At 41.4% G+C, this 27,985-nt stretch overlaps 1 protein-coding gene across 1 annotated transcript; it reads left to right on the top strand.

Annotated features, from left to right (window-relative positions):
- The first annotated feature begins 115 nt into the window (after window positions 1-115).
- Slc31a1 (solute carrier family 31 member 1) lies at window positions 116-27,733 on the top strand. Its single transcript, XM_038335282.1, has 5 exons — window positions 116-248; window positions 21,831-21,996; window positions 22,425-22,497; window positions 24,034-24,202; window positions 24,791-27,733. Exons 2-5 carry the CDS (start codon window positions 21,883-21,885, stop codon window positions 24,990-24,992), a joined length of 558 nt encoding a protein of 185 aa, XP_038191210.1. The 5' UTR covers window positions 116-248; window positions 21,831-21,882; the 3' UTR covers window positions 24,993-27,733.
- The last annotated feature ends 252 nt before the right edge of the window (window positions 27,734-27,985 follow it).

Raw genomic sequence — 27,985 nt, 5'->3', positions numbered from 1 at the left:
CAAAGGCAAATGAGACGGTGAGCGCCTGGTGACGCCAGCCCCCGGAGAGGGTGGAGTTCCTAGGCTCGGAGGGAGGATTGGTCCGATTACCCAGGGGGCGGGTCCAGGGCGGGAATCGGTGGCCTCTGCTGCGGTCGTGGGACACGTCGAGCCGGGCAGTAGTGGCGGGGGCTTGGGAGAAGTCCAGACCGGGTGAGGGGATCCAGTTCCGAGAGGAAGGCACGGGCGGCGGAGCTCGTCCTGGAAAGGTAAGGCCTTCTCCCCTTCCTATCCCAGTCCCAGCGTGTTCGCGGTCCTTTTCCCCTCCCGAACCAGGACCCCCCGCCGCTCCTCTTGGCTGTGTGGACCGAGAAAGAGCCCGTGACTAGAAGTCTGGGGATCTGAGCCGTGCGGTGGCCTGGCCCCTACAGCGTTACTGCTATTATGCTCTTAGGCAGGATGCTCAGGGCCTCAGTTTCCCCATTTACGCAAAGGACCGTGTGTCCACTGCTTCCTTGTGCAGCTTGCCAAGGTTTTAAATCTCAGCGATCATCGAGTCCTATCCGGGTCTCTTCGTAATCAACAAATTTGCAAACAAGAAAACTAACCGCTTGGGTGACTAGTCCGAGGTCACGCAGAGTAAAGGGAAAACCTGATCCTTTGTATCAGGGTTTAGAGAGCCGACGAGTGAAGGACAGCCCTGGCTCTTTACTTGACTGTGTAGCATACGGCTTGGGGAAGGACCCCGATTCTAAAATCCAGAGAGGTTCGGAAGAGCTGAGATATTCGGGAGGGTGGATGATGGGACTTTGAAAGTAGAAAATCATCAGCTCACACTTGCTGGGTTGAGTTTTGCTGCCAAGGTTTTAGGTCAATGTTACTTGTTGCTGACTTCTCCGCCTCAAGTCTTCACCGTGTGTGTGTGTGTGTGTGTGTGTGTGCGTGTGCGTGTGCGTGTGTGTGCGTGCGTGTGTGCGTGTGTGCGTGTGTGTGTGTGTGTGTGTGCGTGTGCGTGTGTGTGCATGCGCGCGTTCTGTGTTCTGTATTTCTTTGGGTTAATCCAATATCATTTTTGAACGATCATGAACCAGACCTGGTTAGCCACGCTGTGGATACGCAGATAGTGTGTCCGATTGTAGCGTCCATTTCCACAATGTCAGAGTTCTTTCTCTCAGTTTTTCTGCTCAGTCAGGTCGTTCCTCTAAGTGTCCCTTACCGGAATGCTTTAGTGTTAGGATGATGTTGAAGGGGTGGGTAGCTCCCTCCCAGAGAACTTTGTACCTCTTGGCACTTCCTTCTTTATTATAGTTTTTGAACTACTAAGTTGTAAGCCTTCTTGCCCACAGTGGGTTCTCATTTAATTTTTTTATTAGATAAATTAACAGAATTTATCCTTGTTCCCTGGTTCCTTAATTTATCCCCCCCCCCCCATGACCCAAAGAGATGGCTCTTGTCTTTTTATAGGTAGCTTCCAGAAAGATAAAAATGCTGTACTGGCTGTGAACTGTCTGGGTTGCTTGATCTCTTTTGTTCATTGAAGATGACTGTACTATTGTCTAAAACTCCCGGGGAGGAGGGAGAAGGGGGATAAAAGAACTAGAAATATTATACATTACTTACAATTTTTGTAAGTAAATTATTCGTGTTTATCTTCAGATAAGGCCATTGCTCTGCTTCTGTGTTTATTTTACAGATTAAGACGGTTCAAGCAGTGAAATCTGACTGTTAGAGCGATGATGACTGAAATATGCAGTAGGCCTAGAGCAATAGCTCTGTTCACACTGTGAACTCGAGTGGGTGTGGGGGTGTGTGGATAGGTTTCTCTCTCTCTCTCTCTCTCTCTCTTAGTTTTTTGGGGGTTTTTGTTTGGTATTTTGTTGTTTTGTTTGAGACAAGGTTTCTCTATGTAGTCCCAGCTGTCCTGGAACTCACTCTACATCAGGCTGGCCTTGAACTCATAGATCTGCTTGCCTCAGTGCTGGGTATACACCCGGCATGGATTTTGTCTGTTTGTTTGGATGTTTGGTTTTTTGTTGTTGTTGGTGGTGGTGGTTTTATTTTTTTGAGATGGTCTATTTATGTAGTAGCCCTAGCTTCCCAGAAACTCAATATGTAGACCAGACTGGCCTCGAACTCTCACTGAGGTCCTCCTAAGAGAACATCTGAGCTCTTTTCTTACATTCTTGGGTGGAGGAGTTTTTTTCTCATGGGTGTTTTAAATGGCCTTTCTTAGATTTTTAGTAACCCTAAAACTGGCCTGTTTGGTTATTGGACACAGTAGGCAGGCATAGTATCTGATCTTGAATTCCATTAGCAACTTGAGGAAGAGAAAGGTAGAAATGAGTCTTCCTTTCAGGCTTAGAATTGGAAATGTAGGATCTGGTGCTTCTGCAAAGCTGGTCTTCCTGGATTAGGATATCCAGCTTGGTACTATTGGATTAGAGTCAGGAAACCTGAGTTCCTACCCCAGCCTTTGTAACACATCAGAGTTTGGGCCAGGTTCCCCAAACACCTTTAAAAAGGGACGGATCAGATGTAGACAAGTCTGCTGAGAACCGGGAGTGCAGAGATAAGTAACAAACACAGCCCTGAGCTCAGGTTCCAGTTCAGTGGGTTTGTTGTTTCCTAACCATACAACTCTGAATGTGTAGAAAATGTATTGATCACCAAGTGTGGTGGCACACTTCTTCAATCCTAACACTTGGAAAGCAGAGGTAGGTGGATCTTGAGAATTAGAGGCCAGTGTAGTCCATAAAATGAGTTCCAGGTCAGCCAGGGCTACATAATGAAAATTGTACATCCATACAGAGAGAGAGTGTGAGATTTCCTGAATATTAACTAGGAAGCAGCAAATTTAATAATTCCTTTCAAATCAAATTTGCAAAAAATGACAACTTTTTTATTAGGCAAGTTCACATTACTATCTTCCGGTGGTATAGAGATATGAATTGAATGCAGATTTAAACTGTATATAGTATTCTATTCACTCAAGTCACTAAAAGCAGAATATATAATACAATTGGAGAAATACTACCTCAGAATCTACTGTGTGTAAAACTTTGTGTCAATTGAAAATGAACCTCTAGGAAATTATTGTAGAATATCAAAGTAGGAAGAGATTCTATCTTCTCTTCATTGTAATCCAAAGGGAAACTGGACTGAAGGTTCTTTTCTTTTTTTTTTTTTTTTTTTTTCCGAGACAGGGTTTTTCTATGTTGCTTTGGAGCCTGTCCTGGAACTCTCCTGTAGACCAGGCTGGACAGAGGCCTGCCTGGGCCTCCCGAGTGCTGGGATTAAAGGCATGTGCTACCACTACCCGGTTTCTGGATTGAAGTTTTTAAGATTAATACCAGTGCCCTAAACAGTGTTTACCATGCCTTAAACCTCAGCCAATCTGCATAACCTCACGTTCTGGGGATTAATCTTTTCCTTTTTAGATTCCTGAACTAATGAAATTGTAGGGTTACATAAAGGGCTTTGAAGATGAACAGAATTCCAAAAGGATGCTGGGAGGAGATCAGGTTTTCCAGAGTGAAGGAGCAGCTTTGGCAAACACAGGCAGGCGTGTGTCCCCATGGCACTGGGGATTGCAGCCAGGATTTTGCACAAGCTGGGCAAGCTTCTACCACTAGGCTACGTATCACCAGCCTACAGGGGGCTTTCAAAATTTTCCAAGACAAGAGTTGTCCTTTTCCTGCTACACTTAGGACTGTGGCTTGGCTAACTAAAGTCTGTTAAAGTAGGGAATCACACACATTTTACCCATCCTTTTTCAGCTTTAAGCACAAATATCCTCTGTAGGCTTTGTTGTTTTTAATCTAAAACTTCAATTTTTTTCTTGGAGTATGGTTCTCAGAGATCAACGGACTACAGGCAAATCTTACCTCAGCTGCCTGTTTTACAGTTCTAATGCAGCACAGCCGTGCTCATTTATTTACATATTATCTAGGGGTACTTTCATTCTACAAGGTAGAGTTGAGTATCTGCAGCGAAAACGGCATGGGTCACAGTTTTTAAATGTTTAGTAATTGGTCCTTTATAGAAAGCTTATCAACCCCTGGCCTGAATCATGTATGGCTGCTTTCTTCAACATACAATAACTGCTTAAAAGCCATTCACAAAGCATCCTGACTACAAAATTTTTCTAGATTTTCATGAAATTTTCTGCCAACCTTTAGAGTTGATTCCTGCATCTAACAATGGGTTATGGGCATCTACGTGACTGTCTCTTACCTAGTCTAGCCAAAGCATTCAACTTTATTTTCATAGACACAACCACTAGAATGGCTCTGTAGAGTAGAAGTCATATACTTAAGCTTTAGGGTCAGATTTCTTCACTTAACTTGCCTTCGACAAGTTGCTGAGTTTTTTCTTCTGTAAAATAGGGGTAATAATAGTACCCATTTTCTGGAGTTCTTCTGAAGGTCATATGAGTTAATTCACATAAGGCATACAGTGCTAGAAGAACACTTACAGATAGTAAGTGCTCAGTTAGTGTTGGTGTACCCAACCTAGCAGGGATACCTGTGTCCCCACAGTTTAGCTTCTAGACATGCTACGAGAAAAGGAGTCTAAAGCCAGGGCCAGCCAGAGAAGAACCCTTTCTCCTGGAAAGAGATTTAAACCTGTCTGACTACCTTCCAGAAGACTCAGTGCTGTGTGGAGCCACACCTTGACTGGTACTGTTAGGTAGGCCTCTCTGAAACTGCACCTTCACTTCAGAATCCTGAAGGTGGACTGTAGGGGGAGGGCCAGTACATTTTTTTCCCTCTTCTTGGTGTGGCCACATTGATAAATCTCTTCCTCCTAAATCAAATTATTCAGGGTTCTTTAGGATTCTTTTCTGAGAGTTTAAGATTAATAATAGACTCAGAGAGTTAAAAAAAATATGTAAAAGAAACCCAGGCCGGGCAGTGGTGGCGCATGCCTTTAATCCCAGCACTCGGGAGGCAAAGGCAGGTGGATCTCTGTGAGTTCGAGGCCAACCTGGTCTACAAGAGCTAGTTCCAGGACAGGCTCTAGAAACTACAGGGAAACCCTGTCTCGAAAAACCAAAAAAAAAAAAAAAAAAAAAAAAAAACCCAAAGCCATATTTGAGTTCAAGATGACAAGTTTCCAATTAGATCAGCATGAAATTATTTATACTCTAAATGACATGATCAATATTTTTGTTTGATTTTTAGACAGGGTCTCACTGTGTATCCCCAACTATTCTGGAGCTATACAGACCAGGATTGCCTCCAAGTCAGAGATCTACCTCCCTCTATTGCCACGGCATGAGATTTAAAAATCCAGTTAGTTCAGGAGTTTCTAGAGGAAAAATGTAATCCCTAGAATGTGGGGTTATGCAGATTGACTGAGGTAAAGCATGGTAAACACTACTTCAATCCAGTTTCTCTTTGGATTACCGTCTAAAGTTCAGGTTGAAGAAAACAAAGGTTCCAGGCTGTACATAAAATGAAATGACTGTTGTGAAGCTACAATCAAATACTAGAGGTCCCTGGTTAGCTGGGATGGTGGCCTGTAATCCCAGCACTGGGAGGGCGAGGCGAGAGGGAAGGCAAGCAGATAACAAACTTGAGACCAGCGACTGTGTGTGTGCCTGCGTGCGTGCATGTTTGTGTGTGTGGTCTGTCAAATGTTTCTGCTCTTTAGGTCATTCCTTCCCTTCTTGTTTCTAATTTGATTCTATTGTTAAGTCTTTATGTGCCAGTGCCAAGAGAGGGAAAAGATGACAGGCACAGTTATCACAGAAAAATGAAACATTTATATTGACAAGAGTTCAACTGATGTCAAGTAAATCATCCAGAAAACTCTGCCTTTTAAAGTTTGCCAGACAAGCATGACTGGGGGCAGGGAATGGAGGCAGTAGGAAGTTGCTCGTGCCTATACTCCCACATTTAGCTCTTAGCACAACAAAGCTGTTTTTTAAAACAGCTTTTTTAAAAAGCTGGCCTTTGTAACTAGCTATGTAACAAGTTGTCAAAAGTCTTATACTTATTACAGTGTGCTGTTTATCACACACAAACACATAACACACATCTTATAGTAGGTACTGGGAAGAAAATGCCTTTGAAGTTCCATGGCTTTGGGTTTTATGATTTAGGTAACATCCCCCCAAGCAGAGGAGGGGCCCATCCTTAGGAATGCAAACCCTGTGGAGAAGGAAGAGGTTGAGAAGGATCCACCCTACCTCTTTTCCTTTACACAGTGACCCTAGGGGTTTGTATATAACCTGCTTTTGTAGGCTGAGGACATTATGCAATACAGCATGACATGGAAGACTGCATTCAAAAGTAAATTCAAAAAAATGGCTTAACAGTAAAACTTTAGCAACCAGTGACACATTAATGGCCCCTTTTTAGCCTTGTTGAGTTCTTCCCTAAATAAGTACATATGTTAGAGAACTATATAACTGTCAAGTAATTCCGAGTACTAGAATGTAGTTACTTGGTTTATAAAGTGAAGGGGAGTGCTGTTGACTGTGTACTCATAATCTCTACTCCATTGTCACGTAGCTTTTTCTCTCTTTAGTTTTTTTGTTTGTTTGTTTCCTTTTTAAGACAAGGTCTCACCATGCTGACCTGGCTGACCTAGAGCTCAGAGAAGGGCCTGCCTCTACCTCCTAAATGCTAGGATTTAAGTTATGTGCCACTATGCCCAGCCTTTGTTAGCTTTTTATCAGCTTCCCATACAATATTTATCTGTAACTCAAACATCTCAAATTATGTTGTAGTTAGTCACATGTTTCTTCTACTGTCTTTGGGGTAGGGCTTCATCATGGTACCTTCATTAAGTGCATGAGCAAGAAGTATTGAATGAGGTCTGGAGAGGTGGCTCAGTAGTTAAAGCACTTGTTACCCTTGCAGAGGACCTGGGTTCAATTTCCAGCACCTACATGGTGGCTAACAACCATGTGTAACTCCAATTCCGGGGAATCTGATGCTCTCTCTGACTTACATGGGTATCAAGTAGGCACATGGTACATATAATACATGTAGGCGAAACATTCGTACCCATAAAAATAAATAAATCTAAAATGTCTAAAATGCTAAAAGTTCTGTGGCTGGAGAAATGGGCCCATGATTAAGAGCACTGGCTGCTCTTGCGGGAGACCTGGGTTTGCTTCCCTGCACCACATGGCAGCTTACAACTGCCTGTAACTCTAGTTCTAGAGCAGTGGTCCTCAGCCTTCCTGGTGCTGCGGCCCTTTAGTACAGTTCCTTATGTTGTAGTGATCCCGACCGTAGAATTATTTCATTGCTACTTCATAACTCTAATTTTGCTACTGTTATGAATTATATTGTAAATATGTGATATGTAGGATATTTGATAAGCAACCCCTCTAAAGGGTCATTCAACACCCCCCAGGGGTCTCCAGAACCACTGTTCTGGGGGATTTGATACCCTCTTCTGACCTCATACATATAAAATAAAAAATAAATTTTTTTAGAAATGTTGAGTGAACAAGTTCCTCGAGTTCACACAACTAGCAGGTGACTGGGCTCAGGTCTAAAGTACCACTCTTCCCGGTCATAGCTCAGCACCTGTTGCTTGGATACCACTTGTATACCACGAAGCCGCTGTCCGCCTTTCACACAACTCAGTGTTTTGAGGGTTTGTTGTGCATTTGTTTTGCAACAACTTCTTACTACATTGACCAAGCTGGTCTTGAACTCACAGAGATTCACCCTGCCTTTGCCTCTTGAGTGTTGGGATTAAAGGTCTGAACCATCATCACACCCAGGAGCAATTTTCTTGTTTTCAGTTGTACTCCCTTATGCACTCTGATAAAATCATCTTTTGTTAATTAGTGGTTCGGTGGGATATAAATTCCTTTATTTAATTGCAGTTTTCTATTTAAAAAAAAAAAAGAACAAGTCAACTGTTTTGTAATTTCTGTGTCGTATCACATTCTGGGTACATCAACGTTATAACCTGGACAGTTGAAATCCTCTGCAACTAAAGAAAAATTTAAACAATAAAAGACTTTGGATTGTAGCAAGTACAGTTAGTCTTTGACTACAACAAGTAGCCAAAGAAATCTTTTCCCTGTGTGTGTCCGAGTAGCTGGGACTCTTTAAATCTAATGACAAAGGCTGTGTGCTTTGGAGAGTGAGGCAGGAAGACCAGAATTCAGGGTTGTCCTCGGCTACATAGTAAGTTCCAGGCCAGCTGAACTACTTATTTACTTTTGTATACAGGTGTGGGTACAGGAATCCACATGTGTGGAGAGGTTAGAGGACAACTTTGTGGAGTCAGTTCTTTCCTTCCACCTTTCCTTGGGTTCAGGTTTGCTCAGCAAGTGCCTTTACTCTCTGAGTAGCTAATATGTGACAACTTCATCTGTGAAGATGGTGCAGTACTCGGCTCCACTCAGATAACTATACATAAAGCTGAAATCTTTACATAAATTATGCTTGAAATAGTTCTGAAACTGCACCCTGACTACAGTGGAGCAGTAAGAGCATAAAGAGAGTGTATCTCTTGCTTCCTTGATTCCAGGATGTGACTTAGCCAGCAGCGAGTGGTAGCAGAAAAGTAGAGTGCAGTGCCCAGGAGATCACTCCTCAGTGGACTTGGGCCTTCTGCCGTTGCATAACTAAAGGGCCTTTTCCGTTTGTTTGTTGGATCAGATTTGAGTCGTGCTATGGGGAACAAGCAAATAAAGCTTTCTAAAGGCCTCTGTGAAGAATGTAGCTTTATACTTGATCTTCTTCATGTGGAAAGGGGAGAGTGGGCTAAAGAAAAAGAGTCTCCCACTGTTCACTGCTCAAACAGGGTATGTGCGGCTCAGAAGTCCCTCCTGCTTACACTTCCCAGCAAACCATCTGAGGAAACAAGAAGGCTGAGTCTTACAGAGAGTCCCATTGCAGAGGCAAATGGTTAATGTCATTCTCTAATAACATGTAGATTGGTTTCCCCACTGGAAAATAAAGGATTGAACCTGATCATTTAATTTTCAAATTGTAAACTATGTGTATATACTTTTTCCCTTTAAAATTTTTTATAGATTATATCATACAGTGTGCTCTGCTCCCCCTACCATATATTATTTTATAATATATCTGGAAGATCATCCTATAAAGGTGGGCAGACATTTCTTACTCTTAAATGGCTATAAAGTATCTCATTTTCTGGAAATATATCTAATCAGTGAACTTGGGTTGTATTTTCAGTGTTTTGGCATTACAGATACAGTCCTGTAGTGTATAGCTTTCTTTATACATGTAAGAGTTCATATATTTGCCTTTAGGATAAATATCTTGAAGCTTGTTTCAAGGTGTTGGGACTGATAACTGAAGACGGACTTATAATTTGCAGGGTGTTAATTGACAATGCACAGTGAAAGAAAGAAAGAAAGTTTTGAAACATCTTAACTTGTATTATTTAGAGATAAACTCTTCAGTGGAGACCTTGTATAGGTAACTTTATCAGCTGTGAGGTGACAGGCACAGCTCTATGCTGCCATCCTCAGTGGCCTGAGGAAGTCTCTGAAACCTTTAGGAACATTAAGGTTACTTTAATATAGGCTCAAGTTTGAAGATTAAGAAAAGAAGTGCACAGAAGACAGATAAACAGATGTACTTAAGCTTCCCAAAGGAAGAAAGGGTAAGCAAGACTAATTGTCTAGATAAGCCATGTCTCATTTTGGTGATGTCTTTAAGTGGTTGCTAAAACCATATTTCTTTTTTTTTTATTTGATAAGTGAGGTAGCTCTGGAGATGCCTTAGATAGAATTATGAGCTGATAAGGTAAAACTAGGAGCCACTAGCATTGCATAAGAGGGTTTATTTAGCACATGTCCTTTTCCTACGAATGGGGTTTCTGCTGGGCATTACAGACTGCACTGAGGCTACTGTATCACAGTCCTGCACATTTTCTAATGGTTTTCAGTATGGCATTATTTAAGAGCTGATTTACAGGGTAAATATATTATAAATTTAGAAAAAGGGAGTCAGGCGGTGGTGGCGCACACCTTTAATCCTAGCACTCAGAAGGCAGAGGCAGGTGGATCTCTGTGCATTTGAGGTCAGCCTGGTTTACAGAGTGAGTGCCAGAACAGGATCCGAAGCTACACAGAGAAACCCTGCCTCGAAAAAAAAGAAAAAAAGAAAGGAAGGAAAGGGGACCATCTCCCAGTCATACTTGTCTTACACATAGGAGTGGAGAGATTCCCTTTTTATAGCAATCTACAGAGGGATTGAGATTAAAAAGAGCACTGTGCTTTACCCTCCTCTCAGATGGTGTAATAATTACAGGGTATGTATGGTAACTTTCTGAACTGTGTGGCACCTTCATAGTTTTGAGGTTAGAGACCATAAAACAGGTCAAAATTGCCAGCTGCTACTAACATTTTTCCTTGAATTACTTATGTAGCTGAGAGACTTTGAACTTTTGGTCCTCCTGCTTCTGCCTCTGGAATCTCAGGCTCAGAGGGTTGCATGTCGTCACATCCGGTGTTTTCCTTCATACTTAAACTGTAATTTTCTCTTTCTCCTTACCCCTACCTTCATTCTGCTGCTAGGTGCCCAGGCCATTTCTGAAATTAGCTGTGTGTTCTTACAGCTTTAAACCAGAACCTTGTGTTGTTTTGTGTTGATTTTCTATGGCGCCTGGGGCAGAGGGTAATGGGGGGGAGGGTATGATCCGGCCTCTGCTCCCCTTGCAGGTCCTCGCCTTTCCTCTTCTCTGCACAAATGTCTCACACATTTCAGTGCCTCATCCCTCGTATGTTACCGAGACTGGCAGTCACCCTGAGGAAGTGTGTGTGAGTGTGCATGTGTTGCAGTAAATGCATGCACATATCTCTGGTTTCCAATGTGTTTCTTGGTGTTAGAGTAGAAATTTGGAACATTGTTCTGTTGACTGTGGAGGGAAGCATACATAGTAGGAACAGAATAGGGGTATATCAAACATGTATCCTTTCAGTCCCCAAAAATATCACTTTGTCTATAAAACCATAACACGCAAAGTGAATAGATAACTTTTTTTTGAGACAAAGTCTCACTTGGTAGACCAGGTTGACCTTGAATTTATCATGTAGCCCAAGCTGATAAGGACCTCATCTCCTTAGCTTCGTGGTTTATTTTCAGCAACATTACTGATGATTCTGATCCAAGTAGTCTTTGGACTGCACTTTGAGAACCACCTGAATTAGGAAGAAAATAATTAGCATTTATTATTTACTATGTGTGTTACTAGGGTAGCTGTTGCTTTCATATATGCATTTACACTTGATTTTTATAATGTTGTGATGTTATTATCCCAGTTTTATGTGTCATATTGTTCTCACAGAGTTTTACTGACTTGTTCTGAGTTCCAGGGATGGCAGAGCTGTACACCAGTCGGCAGCTCCACTTCAGAAGCAGCAAAGGAATGCCTCTCAGAGGAGCGGACTGTGAATAAAAGAGTGCACTGGAGAGTGCTAGGTGATCTACGTATGTTTGATAAGTAAATGCTAAAGAGCCTAAAAGGTCAGAACATCTAAAACATACCAGCTGTTACTCCAAGTGCATTAGAAGACACGTTTGTGTTTGCTTTATTGAAACTGCTGTTCACCTCGGAACTTTTAAACTGAATAGACACTAAAGATAAATTATTCCATTATTCCATCCCTTGACTGAGGGACCTATGACCAGAAAGGTTAAATTGCCTAATGTATAAGAAAAATAATCAAAGCTAGAACTCAAATTTCTAATTGTATTTACCATAGAGGTTCAGGTGGCCTTGAACTCATGGTGCCTGGGAATTTTGTAGAGAGGAGTGAGTCTGTGTGGGTGGGCATGGTTTCCTAGCTGTTACTGTGTGATGGAGATGCTGTAACGTGTGGCAGCTTGTAATGAAGGATTTCCAGCTCAAAATGTCAGTGGTCCTGAGACTGAGAAGTGTTTTGCACAAAATAATTCTGTGTGACAATATTGGAACTAACATCCAAGCTTGTGGACTCAATAGTGTATGTTGTCCATTGTCTTTAAAGCAGGATATTAAAGACAAACTACCTAGCAGTCACTGATGTTGTGGGGAGGGGGGTGTAAGCTAAGATCTGTCTTAGTAAAACACATCCACATGAAGAGGAGTCAGGTATAAATCAGTATGCTAGTTGAGGGGAAGATAGTTCCTTCCTATTGCAGCCTTGAATAAGCACATTACAGCTTGAGAAGCAGCAGGCACCTGCAGTAGAGATACTGGTTTAACCTGGGCTGCTGGTTCTTTGACCAACATCATCACCATCAAATAGCATGATTCAGATCCTGGTGGAACTTCTGCATTTGTCTTGGCTGGAAGAGTTCACTTAAGCTTCTGGAATGGAGCAATACACATCCTGACATGTCTCCACAGGCGTAGGAGCAGTTATTAAAAAGTCCTATGTTTACAGAAAGGTCCATACTGTGACTTCTAAGGTTTTTCCAGGGGGTCCTTTTTGCTTGAAACCAGGCGTCTTTCCTTAGCATGTCAAAAGTAAGTCTGCAGAAGAGGTTTGAAATGTTTGTGTTGATAAGAAGGAACTTTGAAGAAATGCCTCCAGTCAACCATTTGTACCTTCTCTCACACCGTTCTCTCGGCATGTTGTCAGAAATTAGCGCAGATTGAAAAGGTCGTGAAAACAGTTTAAGGTTTGTTGCTACCTAGCCCCAGTTAGGTGATTGGAAAGGTATGATGTTTTACAGATATATAGCAGTCTTAGAGGTAGACCCTGAAAGATGGGAAGGACGTGTTGCCCAAGAGATTGGAAGGGTAGGCTTCTGATGCTGAAGAAATGATTGTCTGAAGCCCAGGAGTAATGTAAGCACAAAGGTGGGAACAGAGCTGTTGGTGAGATCCAGAGACGGCCGGAAGATCTTCTAACTTACAGAGAGTGGGCTAGTTGTGCAGCTTCTAGCAAAGGGGACTCATCTTTCTAGTAAGCATTGAACAGGCCAGTGAGGCTTTCTGTGCCTTGCTTCCTCCATCCTGAAAAGACACTATGTTGTTAGAGCTGCAGGCCGCTTCCCAGCTCCCAGCCACGGGCTAGCTTTACCCAAAATAATTACACAGAAACTGTATTCTTTTAAACACTGCTTGGCCCATTAGCTCTAGCCTCTTACTGGCTAACTCTTACATCTTGCTTTAACCCATATTTAGAAATCTGTGTAGCACAACGAGGTGGTGTCTTCCCGCGTCCATCTCGGAAAGGAGAGCTATGGCGTCTACCTGAGGCGTCTGCCTCACTGCCTTCTTCCCAGCATTCTGTTCTGTTTACTCCGCCTATCTAATTGGTCCTATCAAAGGGCCAAGGTATTTTCTTTATTAACCAATGAAAGTAACACATAGACAGATGACCCTCCTCCATCAATACTATGTTTGATTTTCAGAAAGGATTTTTTTTATGTGCATTGGTGTTTTGCCTGCATGTATGTCTGTGCAAGGGATGATCTTTGTGTTACAGACAGTTGTGAGCCTCCAGTGGGTGCTCAGAATTGAACCAGGTCCTCTGGAAGAGCAGTCAGTTGTCTTAACCTCTGAGACACCTCTCCAGCCCCCAGAAAGGATGTTTTTTTTAACATTTTTTCAGGTTCTATGCAATTATTTATTTAATAAATGTTCTGAGTACATTTAAGTACATTAATCCGACAGTTCTCTCATTTCCTCTATTATATGTTTGTGTGTTCCCTGTCAAGGTATAGGACCCTGGGTTCAGTTCTACCACTACAAAAAATAATGAGTAGTCCTACCTGCAAAGTCCCTTTCCTCGATTTAACTTGGGCCCAAAGTAAGGCTAACAAACTTGCTTATGGTACTTCTACATCAACTACAGTTTGCTACTTCTTACAATAAAGCTATTGAATAGTTTTGAAACATATCAGATACTATATAACATGTCAGATTCATTAATGTAATAAAGAGGAAATTAAGTATACTCTTAAGGAAGCCAGGTGTGGTGGCACACGTCTTTAATATTAGCACACAGGAGCCAGACACAGGTTGATCTCTGAGTTCAAGGCTAGCCAGAGTTGTGTGGTGAGATCATCTCAAAAAAAATTTTATGAAGATTTTTATTATAATTCATTACTGTATTCAGAGTGTTAAATATAGGCAATCCAAAGGTAAATAAGCATGGTGCTCCCTGAACTTACAGTCCAGTAGTAAGAGTACTAGAAGCATTCTGTCCTACTAGATACAAGTGGGAATGGAGAAGGAGGTTTCCACTAATAATATACTGTCTTGTTTTTACGGTTAAGAAAAATGAACCTCTAAAGTATAAAACAATTTTCATAGTAAACTAATTACCAAGTCTCATGGTCTCATGTTTAAACTAGTTTTTTTTTCCTCTCCTATGTTTTGTTGCTTATGTGGTAGTTGTACCATCCACTCATGTTTGTCCAGAATGCGTTAGTGGTGTGGGGACTGGATAGGAGCATTTTAAACACTGTTTGACATTGCCGTGATTTCTCTCGTGTAATTCCTCATGCAGTCAGTCCCCAGCATCTGTCTTGCCCCAACAGGTTTTCTACCTGGCTTATTCAGTCTAAACAAGCTTAATACTAGGGCAATGTGTGCTGATGATGTTTATGACGTGAGAAGGTGACCTTCAGCTAATAGCCAGAAATGGTATTTTTTGTCTCTTTCGGATTAGAATCAGATCACAGGTTTGCTGTCCATAGACAGAATTAGAGTTGGAGACAAGGAAAGTCGAATTACTGTTCTTGATGAATAGATATTCCTAGTAAAGAGCCTCATCCAGGTAGAAGAGCCACTAATTGATAGCTACTGATTTATGATTTTAAAAACCTGTCAATCCGTGCAGCATTTCTTGTTTGCCTAGATTACTGGCCACTTCTCTTTTTAAAAAAAATGTTTATTTATTTATTTATTTATTTGTTATGTATACAATATTTTGTCTGTGTGTATGCCTGAAGGCCAGAAGAGGGCACCAGACCTCATTACAGATGGTTGTGAGCCACCATGTGGTTGCTGGGAATTGAACTCAGGACCTTTAGAAGAGCAGGCAATGCTCTTAACCGCTGAGCCATCTCTCCAGCCCCCCTGGCCACTTCTATAAAGAAAAACTCTTGAGTCGAATTGTTTAAAGTGGTTTTCTCCTTTATGTGTCTGGTGGTTGGTTACTTTTGATGCTCCCTGGGAGTCTAATGTATAAGTAACACAGCCACATGAATTCTACTGTTGCCCGAATATGAACAGTGGCACAGCCTGGTTTCCTTCCCAGAAGAGTGCTTTCAGGGATCCCACAGATGACCTGCAGTAATGCTTTCTGTGACACATGGTGAAGAAAGAGAAAATAACATAGTGATAGTGATCGCTGAAAGTCTGCAAAAAAAAAAAAAATTCACTAAATTAATCCTTAACCCATTCTGGCGTCTCTCTCAGCCCAACCAGTACTGTGGAGAGAAGCAGGTGAGGATTTATAGGTGACCCTTAGCCTTGTTTTTATTATCAGCCAGCAAAAAGAGTGAACCTTGTTTCTCTTGCGGCTTTCTTAGTGCTTGCAACAGGATCTCACGGTATAGCTCTGGCATTCACTATGTGACCAGGTTAGCCTCCAGTTTACAAAGATCTGCCTCCCAAGTGCTGGGATTAAAGGCGTGAGCCACCAAGACAGGCTCATTGGGGAATTTTTTAAAATATGAAAAGCTAAGAGAAAAATTGTGTGTGTGTGTGAGAGAGAGAGAGAGAGAGAGAGAGAGAGAGAGAGAGAGCGCGTGTGTGCGCACGTGAGAGAGAGGTGATTGAGGAACTTTTTGAAGTATGAAAAGCTAAGAGAGAAGAGAGAGAGATTTTCATAAAACCATCAAGAGAATTTAAAGTTTAGCTGTTGGAAAGTTCCCCTAAAGTCTGTCCTCAAAGGTCATCTGTCGAGGAGTAGATCAATCTTTAATACAAGGAGATTTTGAAAGGCACTTGAAACAGTCAGTCCAATAGGATATATGCTAGTCCTTACAGGTCATCAGAAGGTACTATTTGCACAGCTGAACTGGTTACTTATAGTCCATAAACATGAATTCTTATTTATTGTGGTTTAATGTGTTTGGCCTTGAGTTTCTCATATTTTTTTTTTGCCAAAAGCAGGAAAGCTGAGTGTCTGTTTTATGTTTTACCAGTCTAAAAGGAAATATAAATCATTTTATGAATAAAAGCCTTCTTTATTTTTCTTAACATGGAAGTCAGAAAAGGCCTAGGCAGTCTCCAGAAAAACTGTCCAAGACTCTGGATTACATCTGCCTAGGCTATGTAGAGAACCTGCATGCCAAGTATAACCACTTCCTTATTGCCTCCTGTGAGTCCAAAGGAGTGTTTCTCCTCTGTCATTGTGTAATGCCAGGACACCTATTAGAAATGCAGGGAGTGCTGAGGCTCAGAATGCCATCGGGATTTAGACTTCTTGTTGCATTCTAGCTTCTGTCCAAATTTCATTTTTATTTTGCTAGAGATTCTAGGATTTGCAGAGTCTGACGTTTTAAGCATTGTGTTTTACTTGACTTGACTTGGTTTTTTGAGACTTGGTCTCCTTATGTAGCTCAAGGCTGGCTTTAAACTTGTGATCTGCCTCCCAGATGCTAGGATTACAGGGCTGTCTGTACGTGGCCTGCCTTGAGATGATCTTTTAGGCGAGTCTTTGGTAGAGAACGGGGAAATTGCCTTTTTCTGATAGTTCTTGGGGGTAAACTGACTGAATTGTAATAAAAAGAAATTGTATAAACACCTGTAGCGAGTCTCTCTCTGTCCCACTAGCCAAGTGTTCCTCAACAGACAACTCTGCTTAGATTCAGGAAGGGAGGGCACAGAAAAAAACAGCAGGACTACCCAGCATAGACACTACAGGTGTTTATTTAAAATACAAGTGACAGGGTTCAGACCATTGTCCCACAGCACCCCCCCCCCTTTTTTTTAAACAAGAACTCTGAATCTCCTTTGTTTAGCATTCTGACCTTTATCCATAAATAACCAACTTCTAAACAAAGGGAAACATCCATAATCCATTTTTTGGGAATGTGGGCGTAGTTTTCCAGGCTACTTCCTGCTGATTGGGGGGCGCTGATAACCTTTTTTTTTTAAGCTTTATTTATTTACTGTGTGCACAGTGTTCTGCCTGCATACCAGAAGAGGGTGCCAGATCAAATTACAGATGGTTGTGAGCCACCATGTGGTTGCTGGGAATTGAACTCAGGACCTCTGGAAGGGCAGCCAGTGCTCTAAACCTCTGAGCCAACTCTCCAGCCCCGACGCTGATAATCTTATGGGGACCTAAAGAATTAGAATTATGATCAAGTCCTGACTAGAGTGTCCTGTGAGGCTTGATCATTTCCTTACCGTCAGGGCAGCAGAACCAAGTTCAAGTTAGTATCTCTAAAGGTACTCCTGAGAAGCTGAGTGGAGCTTTCTTAGTGGTTATATGGACTAGTTCCTTAAAAGTCTGTGCCATGTTTTGTTTTGAAGTCAGTTCTTAGACTGTTTTGTATTTTTTTAACAATCCAAGTTGTCCATACGAGGAGCTTAACACATGCCTGCTGTTAAGTTGCTTCTACATTTTCTAATACAAATGTGTTTTTCTAGTAGGGGGCCCACTTGAATTCTATTAAAGAACTAGCTTATTCTGAATGGCAACAATATAAATAAAAGTACAGTATTTCTGTTCTTTCTGCTGTCTTATAAAGAAGCCTAGTAACATAACAGTATTGCAAGTAGATTTTATCAGTTAAGAATCAAGGATTTTGTTTTTTTCTGTTCTATCCATGTTTTGTTATTTCTTCTTTATAAATGACATGTAAACCTGAAGAAATGATAGAGAATAAGAAGCAAAGAGAAAGTTGAGTTTTAGCATGTAATTACCATATGCTCACAGTGTGTCCAAACAGAAACCCATTGAATCAATGCTTTATGGCAGAATTTAAAGTTCCGCCTCTTACTCACCATTGCCCTCCCTCAAGTTCCACTAATTGCTTTATAATGGAGAACTTGATTCCATAAAATGTATAGCAATTGCTTTGTGGACCTTGAGCCCAGTTCTTAGAAACAGGTGATAAGGGTAGAACTAAATTACAGAAAACAATTCTTAAGAGAGCAAGCTGCTGTGGACTTTGGGAAACACGACATGAATAAGTCACATAGCCAGCCACCAGGATTGCACAAAGTCAGAGCACTCAGATTGTGCTCTGGGTTCTGACTCACTCTTCTTCTGCCAGTATCCATTTTCATTCTAGAATAAACCAAGTTTGGGTCAACTTTAAACTATCAGAGGAAAACCAACAAATACCATTTTGCTGCCTATGAATAGAATTTCTGTTCTAGACGGAATGAATGGGTTAAGTGTGTTTGGTTTTGTTTTGTTTTGTTTTTTATTATTGTTGTCGTTGTTTCGGGTTTTTTGTTGTTTTTTGTTTGGTTGGTTTTTTTTTGTGTATACAATCGGTTATCCAGACACATGGCATATCGCTGAAAAGCTAAGTTGGCAGAAAAAAATATAGACTAGCATTTACATATTATGATTTAAAATTTAAGGGAACTGGAGAGGTGGCTTAATGGTTAAGAGCACTGGTTGCTCTTGCAGAGGACCCAAGTTCAATTCCCAGCACCTACACAGTGGCTCACAGCCACTTTATGTCCTGTTCCAGGGGATCTGATGCCCTCTTCTGACCTCCACAGGGACCACGCACACATGGGAACATACATACATGAACATACATTCAGGGCAAAACATTCATACAGTAAAAGTAAATAAAGATACAGAATTTTTAAAAAATAAATAAAACAGAATGTTTGTTTTTGCCATGCTGGTTATTAATACTAGGGGCCTCAGCAGTGCTAGGCAAGACCTCTGTCAATGAGCTATTAACTCCAGCCCTTATGTATTGTGTTTCCATAAGTAAGAATTTCTATGTTCTTCCTGATATATATATATATATATATATACATATACATTATATTATACATATAATTATGTATAATATAAATTATATATATAATTTTGGTTTGACATAGACCTGTGGGATTTTTCCTAATCTCACGCAGTCACTGTTAGGTTCAAATTCAGAGCCCTCACACAGGCAAAGCAAATTCTGTGTCCCCGAGCTACAGCCATTAGAAGAAGCTTAACGAATACAATGGTGCACCAGGTTGGAGTTTCATACACTATTTATATGATGATTTCCTCCCTGTCCAGACCCCACTGTGTAAGCCTTGCTGAAGGTTCTCATTACAGAAGTCTATTGTGTACTACAAGAAAAACAAGCTGGTTCTCTTCCTGCTCTCTTCCCTAGTGTGGATGAATGTGGACCGCAGCCTACACACATGGCACTGCGGGGCAGGTGCACACAGTTTAGAGCTTTTCTTGAGCTTTGAACGCTTGGATTCCTAGGGCACTGATCTGTCTGAAGGGTTTCTGATAATGTGTACCATTACACAGATTTTTATAATTGGTACATAGGGCTTGAATAAAAGAAAACCTCCAGGTCCTCAGATATTATTACTGAAAACAGTGTTATCAGAATTCAAAGAAATAAGGGCATAGGGCTCAAGTAGTCTGTGCTGTGCTCTGCTCTTTAAAGAGACCACGTTGCGAGGTGCGCCTGCCCAGCTTCCCCTTCTACTCTTCAGTCTAAAGAAAGATTGGTCTGGCTCTTTCTTTATCTTCCCGTGCCTGTCCATGACCTGGATTCCTGTCGATAACACGGAATGAAGTTATCTTTTATGCTTTTCTAATCTTATCATTTTCCAGCCTGCACTGAAAGAAAATAAAATTTATAACTTCTGTTTGCATGTCTGTATTAGTCATTCTGACTCCTTATTTTATTTTATTTTATTTATTTATTTTTGGTTTTTTGAGACAGGGTTTCTCTGTAGTTTGGGAGCCTGTCCTGGAATTAGCTCTTCTAAGCCAGACTAGCCTAGAACTCACAGAAAGCAGCATGCCTCTGCCTCCCACTGGGATTAAAGGCCTGCACCGCCACCACCTGGCCATAATTTCCTTTTTTAAAGGAAAACTGCTAACTGCTGAGCAATTTTGTCTCATCATTGGCATTTGTGGGCTCACTATTTTATATGTTGTTATTTGGTATTTATTATAAAATTTTAATGAGCAAAACCGCTGCTCAACATCTTAATACCATAACAGTGGTGTTAAAAGGACTAGTTAGATTGTCAACTCTATAATGATAATGTAGAGTCTAGAATGACAGTTACTGAAGTTAAAAGTGGAACCTTGATTATGCCTGTGTGATAGAATTATGTAAGTCTACTGTCATAGAGTCATGGGGTAGCAGTTGAGGCAAAGGTGGCTTCAAAACTTGTGTTCTTGAGTTAGACATGTAGTTTCCTGGCTGTAAATTTCCTAGTTGAGCTGCATCTCTTCTCCACATCTTAGGATGTCGTGCGACCCTGTATATTCATCCCTTCATGGTGCAAATTACACCATGAAATTATTCTGTTCACTTCTCTCCTTATCAAGTACTTCCCTTTATCTGCTGTTGAACTACTAGTACTTAGCTTTGACTTTGGCCCCTGATAGGAGCATGAGTCATCAGAAGCATACTCAGACTCAAGATCCTGGATACCTAATTGGAATTTCTTTTTCCTTTTTTGAGACAGGGTCTCACTTGAATAGTCAGACTCTGACTATTTCTCCCTCAACCTCCTGATGTTGAGATTACAGGCCTGTACCACCATGCCCTGCTCCTATTTTGAATTTCTTCTACATCCTGGAGTTGAGGAACACAGAAAGAGATTTCAGGAGCTAGACAGGTGGTTCAGAGGATAAGCAAACTTGCTGTTCTCTCATAAGGCCCAGGATCTATTCCCAGCACCCACATGGTAGCTCATACCCATCTGTAATTCCTGTTCCAAAGAATCCAACACCCTCTTCTGGCTTCCTCTTGCACTGCACACAAGTGATACACATTCATACATGCACACAAAACACTCATACAAATAAAAGTAAATGAAAATTAGAAAAAAAGATAGGTTTTTACAGTCAGTGGCAATGCACACCTTTAATCCCAGCACTCAGGAAGCAGAGGAAGACAGATCTCAGAGTTCAGGGCCAGCCTGATCTACATAGTAAGCTCCAGGACAGCCAGGACTACACAGACAGGCTAAATCCTGTCTTAAAAAAAAAAAAAAAAAGACAGGTTTTATGAACATAACTCCTTCTGCACATTGTGTCCCAAACTCCCAGTCCCCTGCCCGCACAGCAGCTATGGGAACTACTGTGCCTTGACTCAGGTTGACTTCTACAGTAAAGCATTAACGTGGTGCAAAGATACAAGGCTGAATATGCAGTGTCTAAACTTAATATAGACCATCCAATTTATACCTTGTTTTTCGTGTTCTTAACTTTGATGTCCTGGTGGGACTAAAATTATGTCTGACGGCTGGGCACATTCCTTGCCTAAGGCCACAGCAGACCTTTCTCCTGAGCTCAAAACTGATTGTCCTCTTAAGTGGAATCCAAATATCCTGGTTAAACACAGGCCATCCCAATTAGGAGAATTATCTGAGGTTGTGGCTTTTTATCTACTCATGTTTATGATTAGAAAGCCTTAGAGCAGTTACATTTTGTTAATGGCTCCCACTTATAAATTACTTCAAATTATCTATTTCCTGCGCTCTGAAGAGGCTTTTTTCCTCTACCTTCAATTTAAACTGAACACACATTAAACATGTGTCTTAGTTAGAGGAGTAGTCCTACAGAATAAGGAATGGGTGTGTCAAGCCTTCAGTACAAGCCCTTTGTCCTTCGTCTCAAAGGTGATTCCTAGTAGTCCAAGTTACTTCTGTATCTCAGAAGGCATTTGTTCACCCAGCAAAGTGTTTATCAAGAAAATATGTCCTTAATATATAATTGTTTTTCTTAAAAGACTTTTCTGCTGACTGTCATCTTTTTCTGGAAAACTGGATACTTCCGAACATATGGGGATGAACCATATGGGGATGACTCACATGGACAGCAACAGTACCATGCCACCTCATCATCATCACCCAACCACCTCGGCCTCACACTCCCACGGTGAAGGCATGATGATGGTAAGTGTCCTTGCCACACACTTGAATAATAGAAACATGGGATTTTAGCACTGGGGGGTTATCAAAGAGGGAAAACAAAGCAGATCCTCCCCCTCCCCTGCAAGTCAAGTGATCTGCCTGTATTCATATGGCAACATACCAAGTGACACCAGAACCAAGACTTTCTAGAATTATTTCATTAATCGTTTCTTTTGAAATTCACCCTTCCCTAAATTAAGTCCTGGTGTTTTGTGTTTTATATAGAAAAGAGAAAGGGACATGAGATGGGGGTGAGGTGTTGGGGGAACTCTCAGTGCCCATAATAGTAAAGCTTCCCACTGCTTCAAGTATTTCTTCTTGTCTAGATGTGTTACTGTAAGCCTCTTTGCCCAAGATTCTCATTAGGGTCTTCAATCTTCTCTGACTGACTTGTTTTGGTTTTCTGGCAGACTATGACCTTCCACTTTGGCTTTAAGAATGTGGAACTCTTATTCTCTGGTTTGGTAATCAACACACCTGGAGGTGAGTAACCATTGGGTCATCTTTGAAGATAATGATCACATGGGAGATGGTGACATAAATTTGGAAATCAGCAGCTCTTTCTGTCCTATTACCAGATCAGTGTGGTTGTGCTACATAACCATCATGATTCCTATTCCCTAGTCAGAAGATGTTTTTGATCCTCCAGCAAGCTTCCTTAAATTCATATGTATGTTTTGGAGCACTGAAAAATAATTAAAATGCCAGATAAATATCTTCTACAATCCTTTTCTTGTTTGCTAAGTTGTTATTGGTCCTAGGCCTAAGACTAGAAGCATATCAAGTCTTGGCAGGTATGGTAGTGAATACCTTTAATCTCAGCACTTGAGAGGCAGGAGGATGTTTTAGAGTTCAAGGCCAGCCTACTCTACATAGAGAATTCAAGGACAGCCAGACTACATAGACACTGCCTCAAAAAAGTATTGACCTCACAACTGCCTGTTTACAGATAAATAAGCCTCAAATAGTGAATCGCACGGCTAGTATGACAGAGCGAAAACATGAATCCTACTTTCTAGAACTCTCTAAACCAGTGTTTTCTCTTTTACATCAAACTATGGTTTCCCTGTTTCTGATATGTGGTATATCATAGTCACTCTTTTTATGTAGCTGGCACCTGTCTTTTTGTATCTGTCATGTATTGGTATGCTTTTACATTTACATGCAATAGCATGAGCTTAATGGTCACTTAAACTGCTTTAGGTACCAAGCTTATTTCTGAAATAAACCAATTTGATTTTGGAGAAGGTGGCAGAAGCATTTAGTTCAAGTAGTATGTTAAATTTAAATTAGTCATAGAAATACATTCAACTGGGGCTGGAGAGGTGGCTCAGAAGTTAAGAGCACTGACTGCTCTTCTAGAGGTCCTGAGTTCAATTCCCAGCGACCACGTGTAATGAGATCTGGTGCCCTCTACTGGCCTACAGGGATATATGTAGGCAGAATACCGTATACATAATAAGTAAATAAATCTTTGAAAAAAAAAAAGAAATAAATTCATCTTATCAATTCTTCACTATATATATATATATATGTATCTTAAATGCCTATACAAAATATAGGAGCAGCACTTTCTAAAGCAGGTTGTTTTAGCTGGCTGTGGCAGTACACACCTGTAATCCCAGTGCTCAGGAGGCAGAGACAGGAGAATCTCCAGAAGATCAAGATCAACCTGGGCCACACAACAACCCTGTTAAACAACAAAACAGCAGCTGGCTATTCCTTTTTTCAGAATTCTAGATGTTTTGGGTTATAATCAGAAAGTCAATATGTTCTTGAGCAGAGACGGTGATTTTTCAATAACATCTTATCTCTGCTGAGTGGGTAAAGAGGCAACCATCCAACTATTCACAAACTAAGACTGACACTTTTTCCATTTTGTTTTGGGATAGTTACTTGTCATGTAGCTCAGGCTGCCCGCACTCATCATCCTGAGCACAGGCGGGGCCACTGCACCTGCAGCTCCCTGGCTGATAATTTTGACTGTACCATTACCTCCTCCTCTCCTTCCCTCCTTAGAGATGGCTGGAGCTTTCGTAGCAGTGTTTTTACTAGCAATGTTTTATGAAGGACTCAAGATAGCCAGAGAAGGTCTGCTGCGTAAGTCTCAAGTCAGCATTCGCTACAATTCCATGCCTGTCCCAGGACCAAACGGAACCATCCTTATGGAGACACACAAAACTGTTGGGTAAGATGGAATAGATCCAAATGAAAGTTCTAGAGAGCTGTCTTAATACTGTAACAAAGCACGTATTTTTTTTTCTTCCTGAGTTAGTGATTCCATGTGACTTTAGAAGTTCCCACTTATGGGTTATTGGACTCACAGTCTGCAAAGGCACATACATGTTGTTCTAAGTTGCAAGTGTTTGCCACTTTGGGAGAAGTTGAAAGTAACCCAATTTTTTTAAATCTTTGCTAAATAGTAGTGGTCATTTTAAGAATGTATAGTCAAGATATAGAAAGAATGGCAGAATGCAATTGATCCTTTCTGTCAAAAGTTAAATCTAGTCAAGCATGATGTATGCCTGTAATCCCAGCACTCTGTGAAAGCTGGAGGATCAGAATCCAAGGCCATTCTTGGCTACATAGTGAACTTGAGACCAGTTTGAGGAAAATTGAAAGCTCTGTCTTGCCAAATACACACACGCGCGCACTCTGAGTTTCCAGCATAGCTGTGGTGCAGTCCAGTGGAAGGCTGTGCTAACAGCTGCAGCCAGCTGTTCTCCTGGCCTGCAGACTCCCGAGTCTGACTGTCCTTTCTCTGTTTACCCCCCAGGCAGCAGATGCTGAGCTTCCCCCACCTCCTGCAGACAGTGCTGCACATTATCCAAGTGGTCATCAGCTACTTCCTCATGCTCATCTTCATGACCTACAATGGGTACCTATGCATCGCAGTAGCAGCAGGGGCTGGGACAGGATACTTTCTCTTCAGCTGGAAGAAGGCAGTGGTAGTGGACATCACAGAGCATTGCCATTAACATCAGACTCCACATGTGGCCTTATCGATTCTGTAAGAAGCATCTTGGGACCGAAAGATATGATTCCCTCTCCAGTCATCCCTTCTCTCTCCTGTCTCTATGCACACACACTTACTGAATAGAGGCTTAGTTGACTGTCTCTGAGTAGTGGTTCTTCTAATAAGATGACATTGACATTTCTCTTGAGAAGTCATAATCCTGAACCTTGTCTAATCCAGGTAGCTTCCTAGTTAATGACTTGGTTATCTGCTTTTTATTTTTCTGTTTTAGGGGTTTTGTGTATTTTTGTTTTAAATAGATAATATGTGGGTGGAATTCTGGGTCAGTGATAGAAAAGGATTTTAACTTCAAACAGGATTGGTGGTAATTAGGGACATCTCACCCAACTCGGGACTTCAGTTTCATACTAGAAAATAATCTCCTCTTACCTCAGTGAGCGGGAACACACAGTGCCTTTCTCTAGGTGTGCTATGGAGTGTGGAGAGTGTGGGGCTGCAGGTGTCGAGTCTGTGGAGATGTGTTCTTGTCGCTCATCAACTTGTGTTTCCACGTAACACTTTGATTAGAAATGAACTTACAGTCAAAACAAAAACAGAACAATCAATTTGAGACTATAGAAATAGAGATTGTTAAATAAAACCATTGGCATTTTTCTTTGACTCAGACATTGGTTTGTCCCAAATGAACAAAGCAAAAGTTTGTAATTTTTTCCTATTATTGTGTGTTTCCCTCGAAACAAATGATTTTCAAACCTTAGAATGTTTCAGAGTCACCCAGAGGGCTTCTTGTTAAGACAATACTTGGTGGACCTCAACCCTAGTGCTACCAAATTTGGCATTTCTAAGTTTCTAGGTGATATTTCTGCTGACAATCTAGAGGATTACCCTGAGTTGGCATTAAAATAGCAAAGTTGTACCTGGAAGGGACAGAAGGTGGGGCTACCTGGTATCCAGCATGAGAATTTTAACTGCTGGTTGGTAGGTGGTATGTCTTGGGCATGTGTCACACCTAAATGCTGCTGGCTAATACTTATTCATTCCACAAACTTTTATTTAGCTCCAGATACACTTTCTGTGTGCTCACAACACACTCGTGTGGACTATAGCCAGAGTGCACACATGTATACAAAGTCTCTAGTCCTTTATATGTGCTCACAACACACTCATGTGGACTATAGCCAGAGTTCACACATGTATACAAAGTCTCTAGTCCTTTATGTGTGCTCACAACATACTTGCATAGATCACAGTGGCCAAAACCCTTTTCTCAGTAAATCCCACTGGATGTTCTGTCAATCATTAGTCTGCAGGCTTGTTCCCAAACTACCTCTTTAAAGTGATTCTTCCTATGCTAGTCTGTTATACCCTGCCCTCTTTGGTGCTAGATCCAGTTGTGCCTCGGAGCAGAAGAAACAAACCTGCTATCTTGTTGGCCCAGTATTGTGATTCTGATACTTTCTCTCTACGGTGCCAATTAAACATCAGAGAACAAGGAATATATATTTTGGTAGCTTTGAACCAAGAAAGGGTTATAAGCCTACTGGATGAAGGCTAAAAAATCTAAGAAATTAACTTTAGAGCTTTGCTTTTCTCTTAGTTCAATCTTGCACAGTGAATGACAGGTACTGACAGAGCCCAACTTTACAGGACAAATAGCCTGTTGTTATCTCAGAAGCCAAGGAATAATAAACCCAGGGGAATACAAAAAACACACTTAGTGGTGACCCTGGTGCTTTCTAAAGATCTCCAGATGAGCTGCCATAAAACACCTTCCAGGGGCTGAGATGCAGCTCAGATATGGATCACTTCTCTAGCATAGGTCAGGTTAAACACAGCCTTGTTTAACCCCAAAAATCCTAAAAATAAAGCATACACTTATGAGAAACAGGACCTTATCAGTAATGAGAAGAACCAAGGCCAGTTAGGACGAGGTGCTGAGTCTGAGACCAAGAGAAACCTCACTCTGACAGGGTCTTCAGGGGAGGTTTGGGTCGGAAGCAGTCTGCTACAAAACCTGCACTCGAGATCCCAGACTAGGTTCTAGAGGGTGTGGTTAGTACAGGAAGAGGGAAAGCTTAAATCCTATGCTCCTGAACTTTAATGCCCAGCTCCTATGTGTCTGGATTTCTTTAGCCCCTGCCTACTTTTCCCTTTCTGTCTTTATCCCAGGCAGCTTAGTTTTTAAAGTCTGTTTCCTGATGCAGTAGACATTCAATGCTGTGATTATAATTATCATACCAATTAGAAGTTGGTATTTACAAACCAGGTGGAGGTCTTAAGTTTGCTTCAAGAAGCAGTCGCCCCATTAGAATTTCTGTAAAGCTAGGTAAAGGATTACCTTTCTCCAGAGTTACAGATCCAAAATGGAAGAACACTCAACACCCCATTGCCCACATGTGGAACCTCCTCAGCAATCCATCAGAGTTTCACTACTATGGTAGGGTTATCCCAAACTCTCTTTCAGACAGTGGGCCTGGGTTCCTTACTAGAGTCAGGAAAGTGAGGCAGGGTGTACATCATCATATCATTTAATCTTGAGCCTACCCTTTCCAGCCACTTCCGAAGAGTCATCTAAATGACAAGACTGCATTTGACGTAATGCCTTAAACACTAGCTCTACATTTCAAGTTGACTGTTTCAGAGACTGTGAGCTCCCAGAGAGCAGGATTGGTGGAACGGGAATGGTTTAAGTGTTGTGTGCAAGAGAACAAAATAAACATCTTGATTTTGTGAGTCCATGCATATCTGTCTACAAAGTAGTTTCCAAATAGCCAGCCTTCAGTTTGGGGGTACAGGGGAACACAGGGTGATTTTCCTTTTGGGCAAGAATTTTATTAAGAGTTATTAACAGCATGAAAATACAGACAGTAACATGGCAAGGTCTGAGAGTTCAGGCCTCAGCTCCAGTCAGGCTATCTCTAATTCTTGGTAGCAGGGAGAAGGGAGGTAATTCCCAAGGAATTCACCACTCTGGAAATAGGAGAAGTGAGGAGG

The sequence above is a fragment of the Arvicola amphibius genome, chromosome 6, assembly GCF_903992535.2.
Source record: "Arvicola amphibius chromosome 6, mArvAmp1.2, whole genome shotgun sequence".
In the NCBI taxonomy this organism is placed as follows: domain Eukaryota; kingdom Metazoa; phylum Chordata; class Mammalia; order Rodentia; family Cricetidae; genus Arvicola; species Arvicola amphibius.
Note: the sequence above shows the minus strand (reverse complement) of the source record. Positions and strands in the feature narration are given on the sequence as shown.